This window comes from Cydia strobilella, chromosome 11 (assembly GCF_947568885.1).
Source record: "Cydia strobilella chromosome 11, ilCydStro3.1, whole genome shotgun sequence".
Taxonomy (NCBI): Eukaryota; Metazoa; Arthropoda; class Insecta; order Lepidoptera; family Tortricidae; genus Cydia; species Cydia strobilella.
This window is the reverse complement of record NC_086051.1, coordinates 419,925-437,981: the sequence shown is the minus strand read 5'-3', so window position 1 is coordinate 437,981 and position 18,057 is coordinate 419,925. Positions and strand designations below refer to the sequence as shown.

The 18,057-nt window shown below is 42.0% G+C and overlaps 1 protein-coding gene across 1 annotated transcript in view; it reads right to left on the bottom strand.

The window, feature by feature from the left end:
- The window catches only part of LOC134745404 (serine/arginine repetitive matrix protein 2-like), a 61,307-nt gene that overhangs the window by 18,990 nt on the left and 24,260 nt on the right, over positions 1 to 18,057 (bottom strand). Inside the window, exons 16-26 of the mRNA XM_063679445.1 lie at positions 16,006 to 16,117; positions 13,381 to 13,690; positions 11,523 to 11,667; positions 10,655 to 10,854; positions 6,289 to 6,371; positions 5,781 to 5,905; positions 4,798 to 5,074; positions 3,619 to 3,743; positions 2,512 to 2,677; positions 1,924 to 2,018; positions 802 to 1,104 (exon numbers count right to left, since the gene is read on the bottom strand). Coding sequence (XP_063535515.1) covers positions 802 to 1,104; positions 1,924 to 2,018; positions 2,512 to 2,677; positions 3,619 to 3,743; positions 4,798 to 5,074; positions 5,781 to 5,905; positions 6,289 to 6,371; positions 10,655 to 10,854; positions 11,523 to 11,667; positions 13,381 to 13,690; positions 16,006 to 16,117 — 1,941 coding nt within the window. The remainder of the gene's footprint in view (positions 1 to 801; positions 1,105 to 1,923; positions 2,019 to 2,511; positions 2,678 to 3,618; positions 3,744 to 4,797; positions 5,075 to 5,780; positions 5,906 to 6,288; positions 6,372 to 10,654; positions 10,855 to 11,522; positions 11,668 to 13,380; positions 13,691 to 16,005; positions 16,118 to 18,057) is intronic.

Sequence of the window (18,057 nt, the reverse complement as noted above, 5' to 3'; positions counted from 1 at the left end):
CAAAAATTAAAAAAAAAATACACAAAATAGATCTTTACCTATAGATCACCGGAAAACTTATTAGAAATGTGCAGTCAAGCGTGAGTCGGACTTAATTACTTAGTTTTTGATCCGACCCCTACGGGTTTTTTAAAGACATTTCACATAAAAAATACATTGTTTAAATTGTGTAATGTACGGAACCCTTGGAACGCGAGTCCGACTCGCACTTGGCCGCTTTTTTAATAAATAATTGACTAATTAGTTTAGTGTTTGAATTTAGCGCATAAACGCTCCAAGCTGTCACGTGATCTGGATGACGTAACGATGTGATAAACAAACGACTGTCGGTGCCAAAGGACCACCAGGTTTGACAACTTGTCTGTGCGTGTTTCTGACACCGTGACGTCATGCGCTCCGATTTACGTTTGCAGTCACGTGATGCTGGGCATTATTTTAATTTTAATTTAAATTTTTTAATAACCTGTAGTGTCCCACTGCTGGGCAAAGGCCTCTCCCTTTGATTTCCATGACTCCCGTTGTTGAGCTGTTTCCGGCCAGTTATTAGTGAAGGTGTCTAAGTCGTTATATTTTATTCGTCTAATTATTTTAATTAATTTATTACGCATGCATATTTACACTAACAAAATATGATTATCAGCATTCTAGTATTCCCTGCTAATATGGTAAAAACATAACATTTCGTACATTCGCGATTCATGTCAACATCCCTATTTCTCAAACACACCGGTAATCAATCATTTATTTTTATCTGATAAGGTTTAAATAAATAAAAAAATAATATCAGAGGCTTATACATACCTATTAGCCAATGGTGTACTCTCCCCTCCGCCTCTAATCCCTCTCCTCCCCCGCGGTGTCCGCGGCACGTCCCTTTCCTCCCCTTCCCTCTCTCTCTCCCCCTCATCCCTGCGACTCGGCGACAAACTGCTCTCCTTGTCAACGTTCATGTTCGGCGACGCGCTGTCTCGCTCCCGCTCGCCAGGCGTCTCTGTCTTGCGGTAGCGTGGGTTGATGAGGGTGATGGGAATATCGGCTATGCTTTCCATGGAGGTGTTCGGGTCTTCGGAGAGGCTGCTATTGGCGGAGATTGAGAGGGAACGTCTGAAATATCAAAGGTACATTATTGTCGAAGCAGGAAAACAGGCAATTATTAGCAATAGTAGATTGTTAAGGGGATCCCATGCCCCAATGACCTTCGATTTGAATCCCTTAGTTTTCTAATGTTTTTTGTAGCTTTTCATATTAACAGCAACGGATTTTAGCAATATAGTATCCCATATTTAATTCAAAGTTCATTGTTTTCGAAATATTTGGCATCAAAGTTGAACAATTTTAGGCCAAAAAACTGGTTTTCTGGCCATAACTTTTGTTTTAATCAGTTTAAAATTAAAACCTTAGACAAATTTTAGAGACGTCTAAGACGAACCCAAATATGTAGATTTCGTATAAGTAAGATCTTTCACAGCAATCGAGATTCGAAAATAGTGTTTTTTTAGACAATGTTTAAAACAATCATAAATAAATAAGTATTAATTTTTTTTCACCATCCGGTAGACAAAAATGGAGATAAAAGATTAAAGAACCGATAGCCGCTTGTCTTATAATTCTATATGTAGTGCAAAAGTAGAAACTTGTCAAAAATCGATGAAAACCTCAGGTAGCCCCTTAAAAACACATATTAATTATCTTTCAAATGCCCTTAATTTAATAATTCCACTATTGATTGAATTCCACAGTTCAAATATTTCTTGTGTTACCTATTGTTACTAACATATTTAGTTTTAATTTAAGATTAGTTATTTTATTTTAAATGTAATTGTATATGAAATTTTGGTTCTGAAATAAATTATTTGAATTGAATCGAATTGTTATTATTGTAATATGTTAGATGTTCACAAAGTTTATAAACAGAATACGCACCTCGCCCGAACGTTATCTTTGTAAGACTTCCTAGATAAAATCATTTCTTCTGTAGCTAATTTCTTTAGAGGAGACTCGAACGCATTGTCATCTTTCTGTTAACGAAAAAAAAACACACATTAAAATACAAAACAAATACATCACAATACATAACCCTTATAATACATTACATTCGTAAACTGTACGCTCAGATTAGAAAGTTAACCCCTTACTTCATGTCAAAAATAAAATAAGTATTTGGTTAAAAGTAAACTTTAATAGCTAAAAACATAACAACCATATAAGGCTGCGCATGCAGTAAAGGGTTAAGTAGGTAAGTTTAGGTTTAAGATAAAGTTAAGTTACCTTAACTTTAGTTAAGTTACATATCAACCGCTAACACAAACGCAAAGGAGCCTCGTCTGCCAACAAACCACTGTGTGGTTTGGCAGAAGAAAATATAAATATGTATTTAGTTGTAAGTGAGATCTTTGAATAAACTTTTTTTTTTTTTTCAAGTCAGCATTCCAAATATTTCTATACATACTATCAAACAATTTAAAGTAATTCTTATACCACTAACATAAGGTTAAAAAAACTTTCCCCTACCATAGGATGCGCGGTACTCGTAGAAGTAACGAAACTCTCCATAGACTCGTCCATCTCTTTCTGTCGCGCTGGTTCTCTCTCTCGCACTTCGGCAGTAAACGGAGCGGGTTTCGGCGAAGGCGTTGAACCCGACTCGGAGGCCGTCGGGATTGTGAACCGTAAGTGTCTGGAAATAAAGGTGAGGATCGCATCACTCGTTTTACTACCAATAGGGAATATCACGCGAAACTCTACGGACTAGGAGGATCCCATCAAAAACATTACATGTAAAAAGATGCCCGTCTCGCAACGCAATAATTCTACTACAAAAAAGTTTAGAAATGTAATGTGATACCAAGTCGGTTATTGTAGTCAGTGCCAGGGGGTGTTAAAACCGCATCAATATTAGATATCTTTCATTCATTTCTTTTCATTTTTAATTTTGCGCGTTGGAGGGTCTGCCATCTTGTGGCCTGAATCGGAACCATAAACATATACATCACGTGTAAATTGACACTTCACGCCAAAGCAAGTGCTGCCATCTTGTGGGCTACTTTGGAAGCATAAACTACACATTTACGCCTCGCGCCAAAAATCTCACGTCTCCTGTGCTGCCCCCTACAGTTTATGCACGCTTCCTATAATGACTTGGCCATCGCACGGCTGCATAATGAGTCATTATGCAGCCGTGCGATGGCCAAGTCATTATATGTATTAAAAATTAAAGATCAAATGATATTTGATTTGGTAACTGATAATTTAGTATGTCCCGGGTATGTCCTTAAACTATGTCCAAAAGAGAGGTATGCAATGGGCACTGTGAATGACATCTCGCTTTGTGTGGTAGGGCACAGGACAGCGGATGTTCCAGATCTAGAGCAGAGCCCAACTGGGGAGGTACCTCCACCTTACAGAAAACCGCAGCCAAATAACACTAGACCCTACTCATAGTGTTGTGTTCCTGCCGGTGAGTAAGGTTGCCAGAGCTCGAGGGAGGGGAGTGTTAGGGTCGGCAATGCGCATGTAACTCCTCTGGAGTTGCAGGCGTACATAGGCTACGGAGACTGCTTAACACCAGGCGGGCCGTATGCTTGTTTGCCACCGACGTAGTATTAAAAAAAAACTTACTTGTTGGTAGAATCGCTGTAATGTGTGTGGTTGCTGGCCGTCTCTAATAATTCGTCATCACTGTCACCGAGATAACGGGAATCGACTGGCGAGGGCGCGTCGTGACCGAGGGCCGAGTTTCTTATCTATTCACAAAAAATTATGTAAGTTGCAAATCGAATACTTACATTTTGGTCATGCATATAAGATCAAGTTTAGTGTAATCTTACCTTGCATCAAACATCAAACATCTATTCAGCAAATAGGCCACAGGGGCACTTTTACATGTCAATTTTTACAAACAATAAAATTAACCCAAAATTACAAAAAAAAAACAATTACATAAATATAAATGTCAAATTACACAAAAAAAGCTAATAAAAAAATATACAAACAACAGAAGTACTAACATTGTTTAGAGATGTAAAAGTCTCTAGGTGTCAGAGATAAAAAGTATATAATAATAAAAAAGATCATCAAATTATCCAGAGATGTAAAGGGTCTCCAAGACTTGAATTGTTATATAATTAATAAAAAGACAAGATATTAAATCAGACAAACAGACAAGAAGCCTTGAGTATACTATGGGGAGTCCCAGCCCCACTCCTATCATTATATCTTCCCATCCGGACTGCACTTCTGGCATAACAACAAAGTCGAAGGGTGTGCGCGAAAATTTGGAGGTTAAAGACATAAACATAAGGTAGAGTTTAGTGTAAACTTACCTTGAGTATACTATGAGGCGTCCCAGCCCCGCTTCTATCATATGTGACGTTTGTAATCAAAAGGTACCACATTGTCGCTTACCATAAGGACGAAAATTGCTTGTATCTTTATACGAAAAACCTGTCAGTGTCCTTATGGTAAGTGACAGTGGTACCTTTTGCTTGAAAACGACACATATATCTTTCCATCCGGACTCTGCACTTCAGGCATATCTAGTGAGTAGCCATTTGTCGACTGATATTGTCTCCTGTTGGTGTGTGCGGGAATTTTGAAGTTGAAAACGTAAACACAAGGTATAGTTTAGTGTAAACTTACCTTGAGTATACTATGGGGAGTCCCAGCCCCAGCCCCACTCCTATCATTATATCTTCCCATCCGGACTGCACTTCTGGCATATCAACAAAGTCGAAGGGTGTGTGCGAAAATTTGGAGGTTAAAGACGTAAACATAAGGTAGAGTTTAGTGTAAATTTACCTTGAGTATACTATGAGGCGTCCCAGCCCCGCTTCTATCATATATCTTGCCATCCGGACTCTGCACTTCTGGCATATCTAGCAGAGTCGCCATCTGTCGAGTGATATTGTCTTCTCGTGGTGTACGCGGGAGGTGGGGCGTGTGGGGCGTGCGGGGCGTGCGGGGCGTGTGGGGCGTGTGGGGCGTGTGGGGCGTGTGGGGCGTGTGGGACGTGCCGGCGAGGTCGAGCCTGGCGCGCTTCGGGGGCGTCGACGAGGATTGGAAGTCACTGAATATACTGGAAGAAGAGCAGAGGTTAAACAAATCATAAACAGAGTTCGGACAAATTATCGCAAAAATAAATATAGTATGGAACAGGATAAAAAAAAATTGAACAATTTTGAACTGCAGTTTCAATCTGGAAATTTGATTCAAAAATACTGTACATAATACGAGTTTAATAAATCTTGTCCTATTTTGAGATATAAATGATTTTTGATGGTTTTTTTTATTTTTATTTTATTTTAGTTTTGGGATGATTTGTCCGACCTCTGATCATAAAGTAGATGGTCCTGCGTTGAAACTATTCAAGTGATATATCACGAGTACCTGCTCATTGAAATAAAAAACTTCGGAACCGGTTAATAGATACCGGTTTATTTTGATTTCACTGCTAACTATTCTTGAGATCGCAAACGTTTTGAGAGATTCTGGTTTGGGTAACGCGTGGCATTTATTAGTTTTTTTACAGGATTTAAAGATTATCTATCGATCGATTCATCAGAAAATACATTTATACCATACTCTTACAAAAATCAAGTTACTTATAGAAAACGGGTTTTAGAACTAAACCGAATTTCGAAAGTTTTATATGATAACAGTTTAAAATAAAACCGGTATCCAAGCCTTGCACTCTGTATTATAGTTTTAAATTAAATTAAAGTTTTTATTTCGAATTATGTATCCATAGATTTAATTTCTCTTGTGTTTATTCTGTAATTTACCTCTTAGTTCGTGATAACTTCGGAGTACAGATGAAGGGTGTGTCCTCAATATTGAGCGCTCGTTTGATGCCGCGCCTCATCTTAGGTCTATTTACCCAGGTCTCACTGGCGTTCTCTATTGTGTCCTGAAAATACATTTCAAAAATAAAACCTAGACACCTACTTCCATAGTTGACTTAATAAAAAAATTATATAGTTTGTGTGTGTGTGTGTAAAGTACAGTTAAAATTGCATCAGATTCACTACGGTTGCATTCTAAGCATATCACATAAATCACATTGATAATACTGCAAGAAATTTTAAGAAGGAAAAAGCCTGATATAGCTTTTTATAACTCTAAACACATTATAAGACTCCCGAAGGCTCAGGCGAAGACTCACGTGTCGTTGCTCCGTGAAGACGGTCCTTTTAAATTGGATCGAAACATTTCGAGCTATTCGACTTAATAATACGTGAGTGACCCGTTTTAAAATAATTTAATATGTCTAAAGACATTACTTGACAATACCTGAATAAAAGACGACTTGTATGTAAACGTGTTTTTGGGTGATTTCGTTTGAACAAACACGGACATCGGCTTTGCTGTTAGAACTGAAAAACAAAATTATTTGACTCATTAAAACGTAGATCCCAGGGAGCGGATACCGGTATTTTTTGTATGGGAACGAAACCGGTATTTTTTCGTTCTGTGCTAATTATTTCATTTCTAATTGGGCAATCTAATAATGCGATGTCGTTACCTAAAAACACATCTGAGTCCTACATTTCGACTACAAAATAATTTGAAATATATGGTTATTTCGAAGTTTTTGCAAAAAACCGGTTCCGATCCCTGGTAGAGCCATTTCATCAATAGCAAAGGTTCTGCAGAAAAAGTACTTGAGTTACATAAAAAAAAAATCGACTGATCTTTATGTATGAATAATTAATAGAAGTACCAGTTAGTAGTTTTTATGAAAACCGTTGAAGTTACAATAAAACAGTCAATTATAGTTAACGTTATCTCTACTGAGCTCGTTCACTTACCTGTACTAACAATGGCATTCTGTTAAACAAAAGCCATTATTTCTTTTATGTGAGCGCGTGGCCTTTGTGCCTGAGGCTCACACACAATGGCCACGCGCTCATATAAAAGAAATAATGGCTTTTGTTTAACAGAATGCCATTGTTAGTACAGGTAAGTGAACGAGCTCAGTAGAGATAACGTTAACTATAATTGACTGTTTTATTGTAACTTCACCGGTTTTCATAAAAACTACTAACTGGTACTTCTATTAATTATTCATACAACTATACCATTATATTCTTTATTAAATTCTCTACAATATTTGTCTTTGAAGCATGTTGCTAGGAGTTTTAATTTTCAAATTATAGATGGCGAAAGTTTAGATAACTTACTATGAGGTTCGCAGTGGTCGCCGAGCGCCGTGTGCGCCACTCTGGTCGCTATGGTCGGCAACGACGAGCACACCACCTCCACTAGGGTGTCGCGCGCCTGCTGACGGTCCATCACGTCCACGATGGATGATGATGAGGTTATGTTAGTAGACACTTACTATGAGGTTCGCAGTGGTCGCCGAGCGCCGTGTGCGCCACTCTGGTCGCTATGGTCGGCAACGACGAGCACACCACCTCCACTAGGGTGTCGCGCGCCTGCTGACGGTCCATCACGTCCACGATGGATGATGATGAGGTTATGTTAGTAGACACTTACTATGAGGTTCGCAGTGGTCGCCGAGCGCCGTGTGCGCCACTCTGGTCGCTATGGTCGGCAACGACGAGCACACCACCTCCACTAGGGTGTCGCGCGCCTGCTGACGGTCCATCACGTCCACGATGGATGATGATGAGGTTATGTTAGTAGACACTTACTATGAGGTTCGCAGTGGTCGCCGAGCGCCGTGTGCGCCACTCTGGTCGCTATGGTCGGCAACGACGAGCACACCACCTCCACTAGGGTGTCGCGCGCCTGCTGACGGTCCATCACGTCCACGATGGATGATGATGAGGTTATGTTAGTAGACACTTACTATGAGGTTCGCAGTGGTCGCCGAGCGCCGTGTGCGCCACTCTGGTCGCTATGGTCGGCAACGACGAGCACACCACCTCCACTAGGGTGTCGCGCGCCTGCTGACGGTCCATCACGTCCACGATGGATGATGATGAGGTTATGTTAGTAGACACTTACTATGAGGTTCGCAGTGGTCGCCGAGCGCCGTGTGCGCCACTCTGGTCGCTATGGTCGGCAACGACGAGCACACCACCTCCACTAGGGTGTCGCGCGCCTGCTGACGGTCCATCACGTCCACGATGGATGATGATGAGGTTATGTTAGTAGACACTTACTATGAGGTTCGCAGTGGTCGCCGAGCGCCGTGTGCGCCACTCTGGTCGCTATGGTCGGCAACGACGAGCACACCACCTCCACTAGGGTGTCGCGCGCCTGCTGACGGTCCATCACGTCCACGATGGATGATGATGAGGTTATGTTAGTAGACACTTACTATGAGGTTCGCAGTGGTCGCCGAGCGCCGTGTGCGCCACTCTGGTCGCTATGGTCGGCAACGACGAGCACACCACCTCCACTAGGGTGTCGCGCGCCTGCTGACGGTCCATCACGTCCACGATGGATGATGATGAGGTTATGTTAGTAGACACTTACTATGAGGTTCGCAGTGGTCGCCGAGCGCCGTGTGCGCCACTCTGGTCGCTATGGTCGGCAACGACGAGCACACCACCTCCACTAGGGTGTCGCGCGCCTGCTGACGGTCCATCACGTCCACGATGGATGATGATGAGGTTATGTTAGTAGACACTTACTATGAGGTTCGCAGTGGTCGCCGAGCGCCGTGTGCGCCACTCTGGTCGCTATGGTCGGCAACGACGAGCACACCACCTCCACTAGGGTGTCGCGCGCCTGCTGACGGTCCATCACGTCCACGATGGATGATGATGAGGTTATGTTAGTAGACACTTACTATGAGGTTCGCAGTGGTCGCCGAGCGCCGTGTGCGCCACTCTGGTCGCTATGGTCGGCAACGACGAGCACACCACCTCCACTAGGGTGTCGCGCGCCTGCTGACGGTCCATCACGTCCACGATGGATGATGATGAGGTTATGTTAGTAGACACTTACTATGAGGTTCGCAGTGGTCGCCGAGCGCCGTGTGCGCCACTCTGGTCGCTATGGTCGGCAACGACGAGCACACCACCTCCACTAGGGTGTCGCGCGCCTGCTGACGGTCCATCACGTCCACGATGGATGATGATGAGGTTATGTTAGTAGACACTTACTATGAGGTTCGCAGTGGTCGCCGAGCGCCGTGTGCGCCACTCTGGTCGCTATGGTCGGCAACGACGAGCACACCACCTCCACTAGGGTGTCGCGCGCCTGCTGACGGTCCATCACGTCCACGATGGATGATGATGAGGTTATGTTAGTAGACACTTACTATGAGGTTCGCAGTGGTCGCCGAGCGCCGTGTGCGCCACTCTGGTCGCTATGGTCGGCAACGACGAGCACACCACCTCCACTAGGGTGTCGCGCGCCTGCTGACGGTCCATCACGTCCACGATGGATGATGATGAGGTTATGTTAGTAGACACTTACTATGAGGTTCGCAGTGGTCGCCGAGCGCCGTGTGCGCCACTCTGGTCGCTATGGTCGGCAACGACGAGCACACCACCTCCACTAGGGTGTCGCGCGCCTGCTGACGGTCCATCACGTCCACGATGGATGATGATGAGGTTATGTTAGTAGACACTTACTATGAGGTTCGCAGTGGTCGCCGAGCGCCGTGTGCGCCACTCTGGTCGCTATGGTCGGCAACGACGAGCACACCACCTCCACTAGGGTGTCGCGCGCCTGCTGACGGTCCATCACGTCCACGATGGATGATGATGAGGTTATGTTAGTAGACACTTACTATGAGGTTCGCAGTGGTCGCCGAGCGCCGTGTGCGCCACTCTGGTCGCTATGGTCGGCAACGACGAGCACACCACCTCCACTAGGGTGTCGCGCGCCTGCTGACGGTCCATCACGTCCACGATGGATGATGATGAGGTTATGTTAGTAGACACTTACTATGAGGTTCGCAGTGGTCGCCGAGCGCCGTGTGCGCCACTCTGGTCGCTATGGTCGGCAACGACGAGCACACCACCTCCACTAGGGTGTCGCGCGCCTGCTGACGGTCCATCACGTCCACGATGGATGATGATGAGGTTATGTTAGTAGACACTTACTATGAGGTTCGCAGTGGTCGCCGAGCGCCGTGTGCGCCACTCTGGTCGCTATGGTCGGCAACGACGAGCACACCACCTCCACTAGGGTGTCGCGCGCCTGCTGACGGTCCATCACGTCCACGATGGATGATGATGAGGTTATGTTAGTAGACACTTACTATGAGGTTCGCAGTGGTCGCCGAGCGCCGTGTGCGCCACTCTGGTCGCTATGGTCGGCAACGACGAGCACACCACCTCCACTAGGGTGTCGCGCGCCTGCTGACGGTCCATCACGTCCACGATGGATGATGATGAGGTTATGTTAGTAGACACTTACTATGAGGTTCGCAGTGGTCGCCGAGCGCCGTGTGCGCCACTCTGGTCGCTATGGTCGGCAACGACGAGCACACCACCTCCACTAGGGTGTCGCGCGCCTGCTGACGGTCCATCACGTCCACGATGGATGATGATGAGGTTATGTTAGTAGACACTTACTATGAGGTTCGCAGTGGTCGCCGAGCGCCGTGTGCGCCACTCTGGTCGCTATGGTCGGCAACGACGAGCACACCACCTCCACTAGGGTGTCGCGCGCCTGCTGACGGTCCATCACGTCCACGATGGATGATGATGAGGTTATGTTAGTAGACACTTACTATGAGGTTCGCAGTGGTCGCCGAGCGCCGTGTGCGCCACTCTGGTCGCTATGGTCGGCAACGACGAGCACACCACCTCCACTAGGGTGTCGCGCGCCTGCTGACGGTCCATCACGTCCACGATGGATGATGATGATGATGAGATGTTTGTGCGTTTCGTGTGGCGGAGTTTACAGTTGTGTTGTTGCGCTTCTAAGTACCTGTGTAGCATATCATAATCATCAAATCAATATACGTACGTCCGACTGCTAGTACTGGTTTTGTATGAAAGCAACCATCGTAAATCCACTGTGTAATAAAATCCGGCCAAGTGCGAGTCGGACTCGCGCACCGAGGGTTCCGTACTTTTTAGTATTTGTTGTTATAGTGGCAACAGAAATACATCATCTGTGAAAATTTCAACTGTCTAGCTATCACGGATCATGAGATACAGCCTGGTGACAGACAGACGGACAGCGGAGTCTTAGTAATAGGGTTCCGTAACCTTTGTGTACGGAACCCTAAAAAGTATACAGTGGACCGACAACTTTGTCGTGTACCGAGCTACGGAGCTACTAAACAATAGCGAATGCAACTCGGGTGGGCGCGGTACACCCCTCGTCCCTCGTGTATTTTTAATACGTAGTTTGGTATCCACAAATTATGTACAAAACGTGCTGCTTGAAAATTCACAATCATTTAATAGATTTACAACTATTATGTATTAGTACCACTTAAGTAAGTAAGTTAAACTCTTTATTGTGCACCTTAAAGTTAAAAAAATACACAGAAAGCGAAATACAAGCTTAAGACTAGGTAACAACAGGCGGTCTTATCGCTAAAAAGCGATCTCTTTCAGACAACCTCACTTATTTTAGATTTGTATTACCTGGCTTGATGCAAGTAGTACATGATGAGTATATCCGAAGTGTGTGTTTCGTTGCAGTTTTGTAAGTATTTAATGAATGCTTCCTCTTCGAATGGCAGCAGGGTCACCTGGAGGATCTTTGACAACTGTCCTGTGTTGTGGCACCCTGAAATTAAGACTCAATAGGGTATTTTCCACATGTTGAATCTTATAACTAAATCTAGTGAAATATATAGAAAATGAGCAATTTATCACAATAAATTGGAAACTTAAAAAAATATATGGGTTTATTATTGTTCAACAACGATGAGACTTAATCGCGTAAAATAAGTTTTAAATTTACCTCCGACAACAAGACCAAGTGCAGGTAGTTCGAAAAACTCGCGCGACTAGAAGATGTTGATGTCAACTTTAGCCAGTCTTCTCTGAGACCACGGGGATAACGCCGTCCTCGAAACGTCGGAGGTAAATTTAAAACTTATTTTACGCGATTAAGTCCCGTCGTTGTTGAATAATAATGAGTAAAAATCGTGAAAGTTTAAATCAGTATATGGGTTTAATAAATAAATACAAGACATCAAAGTTGATAAAAAAAAATGTAACTTCAAAATAGGAAAAAAATAATGGTACCATTCGATTCCTTAAATTTTATTTAAAAAAAAATTGTATGGCAGCAATATACATAAACGCAATATTTCACCGACAAAATCGCAATTTCTTTGTTTTCCACAGCTTCTAACTCTTCTGAGCGATAGCGACATTAGCGACGTTACATGCTGACGTCACGATGTAAAGTCATTTTGTATGAAGTGTTTCGTCAGTAAAGTGCGGGTGCCAGACATTGACCATCATTTGTGACTTTTGTATTGCTTTAAGACAATGGGTCCCATACAGACATTTGATCCTCAAAACAAACCTGATCGACTAATACCATTCATAAAAAATTGTAGAATACCCTATTAGCATCATGTTCACTGATTTGAGCATTGTTTTTTTTTGTGATTCTCCGGAGGTTTTATATATTTACAAGTTGTATTCAAATCTTAAGATTTGAAAAATTACGACTTGTTGGAATGGAATTCATCAAACTGAGTTCAGATTCCTCAAACATCCACTTATTTGAGAAATCCTAAACTCGGCAATTATCTGAATAAGAGGATTAGATGGTAGTCACTTTGGTAAAAACCTGTGCCCTGGTAATTCTTGTAATTGGGTAGTTGACAATTTTTTTATGGTATCAGTCGATCAGGTTTGTTTTGAAGATCAAATGTCTGTATGGGACCCATTGTCTTAAAGCAATACGAAAGTCACAAATGATGGTCAAAGTCTGGCATCGCCACTTTACTGAGCAAATGCTTTAACGCCTTTAACACAAATGGCAACACATTGTGACGTCACTGTGTCACTTTGCTTAGATGCCGTTCCGATGTATGGAAAACAAGGAAATTGCGATTTTGTCGGTGAAATGCTGGGTTCATGTATATTGTTGCTATACATTTTTTTTTAAATACAATGTAAGGAATCGAATGCTACCGTTATTTTTATCCTATTTGAAAGTTTAAAAAAAGTTTTTTTTTTTCGAAACTGAGGTCTTGTATTTTTTTATTATTCCCATATATTTCTTAATTTTCCAATTTATTGTCATTAATTGCTCACTTTTTATCTATTTAATTAGATTTACTTATGAAAATTCAACATGTGTCAACTACCCTATTATTAGCAAAAGCTCAGGGGTTCATGGGTCCCTTTGATGAAATCGTGAACACGCTGGAACGAGGACAATCTATTTTTATAATTTTAGTATTGTAAAGCGGCTTGAATCAAGTTCTGTACGTAAAAAGAGTCTTCTGTACTACCCTGTCATTGCCTATACACTTACCTTTGAAAAAGAAATTTAACACATGCAGCTTTTCCTCCAAACTCCCAGCATTTTGCACGCACATTCTGACCACGTCCAGCGCCTCAAAGACCAACTTTCTAGCCAGATACAGGTTACAACAGCTCTGCCAATCTTCCAGTTTGTCATGGTCGTTGACCCGGTTGTGTTGTATGGGCGCGGGTTTCCGCACGTGCAGGTACTGCAGGGCGGCCTGCGACATGTTCTGCGCGAGGAGGGAGGAAAGGACGGCGTGGTGTTGCCACGGGGAGAGGGTGTTGCCGGTTAGGCATTGGAGTTGGTCGAGAGCGAACTGGAAAAAAATGATTACTTTTTTAATTAAAAAACAAAAAGTTTTGAAACGGGACTTGTTGACAATACAATAAAAACCGGACAAGTGCGAGTCGGACTCGCCTACCGAGGGTTCCGTACTTTTTAGTATTTGTTGTTATAGCGGCAACAGAAATACATCATCTGTGAAAATTTAAACTATCTAGCTATCACGGTTCATGAGATACAGCCTGGTGACAGACAGACGGACAGAGGAGTCTTAGTAATAGGACCCCGTTTTTACCCTTTGGGTACGGAACCCTAAAAATGATTACTTTTTTAATTAAAAAACAAAAAGTTTTGAAACCGGACTTGTACAACACAACCTTGTACGGACTTGTACGGATACAAACATGGTAGATTAAAGAATGTCTCTTTAAACTGGTACTTATTAAAAAACCGGCCAAGTGCGAGTCGGACTCGCGCACGAAGGGTTCCGTACCATTACGCAAAAAACGCCAAAAAATTCCTTTTCTTGTATGGGAGCCCACTTAAATATTTATTTTATTCTGTTTTTAGTATTTGCTGTTATAACAACAACCCCTATAGCGGCAACAGAAATACATCATCTGTGAAAATTTCAACTGTCTAGTTATCACGGTTCATGAGATACGGCCTGGTGACAGACGGAGAGACAGCGGAGTCTTAGTAATAGGGTCCCGTTTTTACCCTTTGGGTACGGACCCTAAAATTCCCAAAATTAGAACCTGTTTCAAGCAATCTTATGCTACTGCAAGAGTCATGATTTTGGAGTATATTTATAGTAATAAAAACTGTAACGTTTTTTTCTATATTATTTCGAAATAAAAATTTGTTTTTGCTTTTTCGTAGTTGAACAAAACCTATGTCCAGACCCATTTCGATGATTATTCATAACTTCAACAAAAAACCGGCCAAGCGAGTCGGACTCACGCACGAAGGGTTCCGTACCATTATCTATAAAAACGGCAAAAAAATCACGTTTGTTGTATAGGAGCCCTATTTTATTCTGTTTTTTAGTATTTGTTGTTATAGCGGCAACAGAAACACATCATCTGTGAAAATGTCAACTGTCTAACTATGGGAGCGTTCAAATAATACGTAACGTAATTTGGGGGGAGGGGGGCTTCGAACAACCCGTTACGTAACATTGTTTTTTATTTGAACTTTAAACTAGGGAATATATTGTTTTATTATTTACCGCAAACGCGATTAAAATAATAAAGGTATTTTAGCGACTTTTCGGTACTTTGCGCAAGGTAATTGTAACTTTTAGGTAAAAAAATGGTCACTAAGTGTTGCGTAATATTTAGTGGGGGGGGGGGGGGGGGGGGGTTACAACTAAACGTTACGGCGCGTTACACGGGGAGGGGGGGGGGGGGGGTCGAAAATGTTCAAAAATTGTGTTACGTAATATTTGAACGCTCCCTATCACGGTTCATATAGATACAGCCTGGTGACAGACGGACAGACAGCGGAGTCTTAGTAATAGGGTCCCGTTTTAGCCTTTGGGTACGGAATTAATAATTGTCCGGAACTCTTAGCAATAGCCCAGTATTATATTCCACCTAAATTTAAGCCATAGACCAGGACTCTTTCCACTTTTCTATAATAGCTCCCAATGCCTACTGAAACCGGTTTACGGGTATCTATTTATGTACCCGTGAATGGGTTCCAGCAGGCGTTCTACATGACATCAAAACTCTCCAAACGGCCTCTACGTGTTGGATCTATATCCCCACGCACGCCTTATAAATGACCGGGCCTGAAAACCCGAGAGTTTGTAACGGAGATACAAATAATAATAATATTTTTTTTTTTTTTTATGAAATAGGAGGCAAACGAGCAGACGGATCACCTGATGGTAAGCGATTACCGCCGCCCATGGACACCCGCAACACCAGAGGGGTTGTAAGTGCGTTGCCGGCCTTTAAGATGGGAATACGCTCTTTTCTTGAAGCCCATAGATTGTTAGTTATATACAGACTTATGATATAAACCTATACTTATATTATTAAGTTCACGATGTATGCATAAAGGTTGATATAGGCATGAAATAAAGTATAGAACCATTGCAAAACTTAAAAATATTTATCAGTACGGTTTTTACTCACTATTATTTTTAGTCGCTTTTGGCGACATGTTTCGGATTCGGTGCACGACGTACAACCGCCGCGGACACTCGTGCCTGAGGATGGATTCCCAAAGAATCCGAAACATGTCGCCAAAAGCGACTAAAAATAATACTGAGTAAAAACCGTACTGATAAATATTTTGAAATATGTCTCACGATAGTTTAAGTGCGATTGCAAAACTTACATCAAAATCCCTGTGGTCGAGATGCCAGAACGCCTGCGTAGCTTTAATGGCGGTGTTGCTCAAACCGAACATCGTCGGGAACTGCATCAACCTGCGCACTACCGCCTCGTATCTACAATATTATACAACATTAAATCATTTTACGGTTTAGACTCGCTTGTTTTAGTCACTCGAGCGAGCGACGCGGCGCGCGGCAGCGGCAGTACGCAATACACGGTCGTCGTGAACGCTGCTCGCACTATTAGTGCTTGAGAAAGGAGACCTAGGCTCTCCGAAACATGTCGCGCGAGTTAAAACAAGTGAGTCTAAACCGTAAAATGATTTAATATTAGTATGTCTCACAACAGTTTAAATTCGATTATACTACATTTGTGGTATTTTCTATAAAAAGGGACCTTATTGTCGATGGCGCTTACGCCATTATTAACGGTGCATCGATATAAATACAATGCCCCGCGACGATGTGCGGCGTAAGCGCCATCGACAATAAGGTCCCTTTTCATAGAAAATGCCCCATTTAAGAGCCCGTTATCGATTTTAGTCGCAAAAATGTAAAATTGATAGATTTAGTCGCTGAAATTGTACACCTTTTGATACGTTAATAACAAGTACTAGTTTCTATTAGCACGCCTTCTCATACCTCATCGTCAAATAGTAACAATAATAAACAAGGAAAATGTCAAAAATGGTATGCGATTATAAATTATACAGTTATGTCAAAAAATTCACTTATTGAATATAATGGGTTGTCCAGTAAAAAGTTTCTCAATCGACGCTTGAATGTTGTATCGGATGGTTCCGTCCTTATTTCTGCAGGTAATCGCTCATAATAGCTCATAATATCGCGTCTATTGAATTTATAATACATCCCGACGTTTCGAACCCTGTAAAGGGAACGCTGTAAAGGGTTCGAAACGTCGGGATGTATTATAAATTCATATATACGCGATATAATCCGTTTACATAGTTTTATTTAATGAGTAACTATCGCGATAACCAAAGACAATATTATGTTGTTTACGTATAAATTCTCGATAACATCAATGCAAAAGTCATTATAATAATATTTGCAACTGAAAATATTTTTTTGCGTCACACGATCAAAAATACATCACATCTAGCAACTTTTTATGCATTAAAATTTTACGATCAAAACATCCGTTGTGCCAAATCCCCACGATCTTTTTTGCGAAAGAATCCAGGTCAAGTTTTAGCAAACAATATTATTGCTTAATCTATAAATATTATATCTCAGGTATCGTTTTATTTTTTTGGGTGGGATGCAAGAATTAAGATAGAAATGAACATGTGTCATTCTCAATCAAAAGGGTACTTATTGTCGGTTGTCAATAAGGCGCTATTTTCATATTGTTACTGAACGTAGACCTTATCTCAACGAGATAGGATCTACGCATGGACAGTTGATACCGTCTCGCATGATAGATTTAAGATACCTACGTATAAGTATGTTCCTAACTACTGTAGTTTACTTAATTTTAGATTTAAATTCATTTATTTCATAATACAGATTACATTATAAATTGCAGGCATTAAATTTACAAGAATTCATATTATGATCGTCAAAACAAGGATGTCATAAGAATATAATCATTAAAATAATAATTTAAAAATTAAATAATTACAGAATAATAAGATTTCAAAATAATGTCAAGATAGTATCTCCTGCGGTGGATCTTTAAAATACATCATACATCATTCATAAATTCACTAACAGAATACAACGGTATATCCAACAAAAAATCTCTTAATCGGCGTTTGAATGTTTGGTCACACAGTTCACTTCTTATAACAGCCGGAAGTCGTTCATAATAGGTTGGTCCTATGACACGAGGGTTTTTCTGGGCTAGGGCCATACGGCGAGGAACCGTTCTTAGCCGTCCCGTGGAACGGACGTTTATACCCTCAACATGAATCCGTTTAAAATGAGATATATTGAAATAAAACTATGAAAACGGATTATATCGCGTATATTGAATTTATAATACATCTCGACGTTTCGAACTCTTTACAGCGTTCGTGGTCAACGGGTGA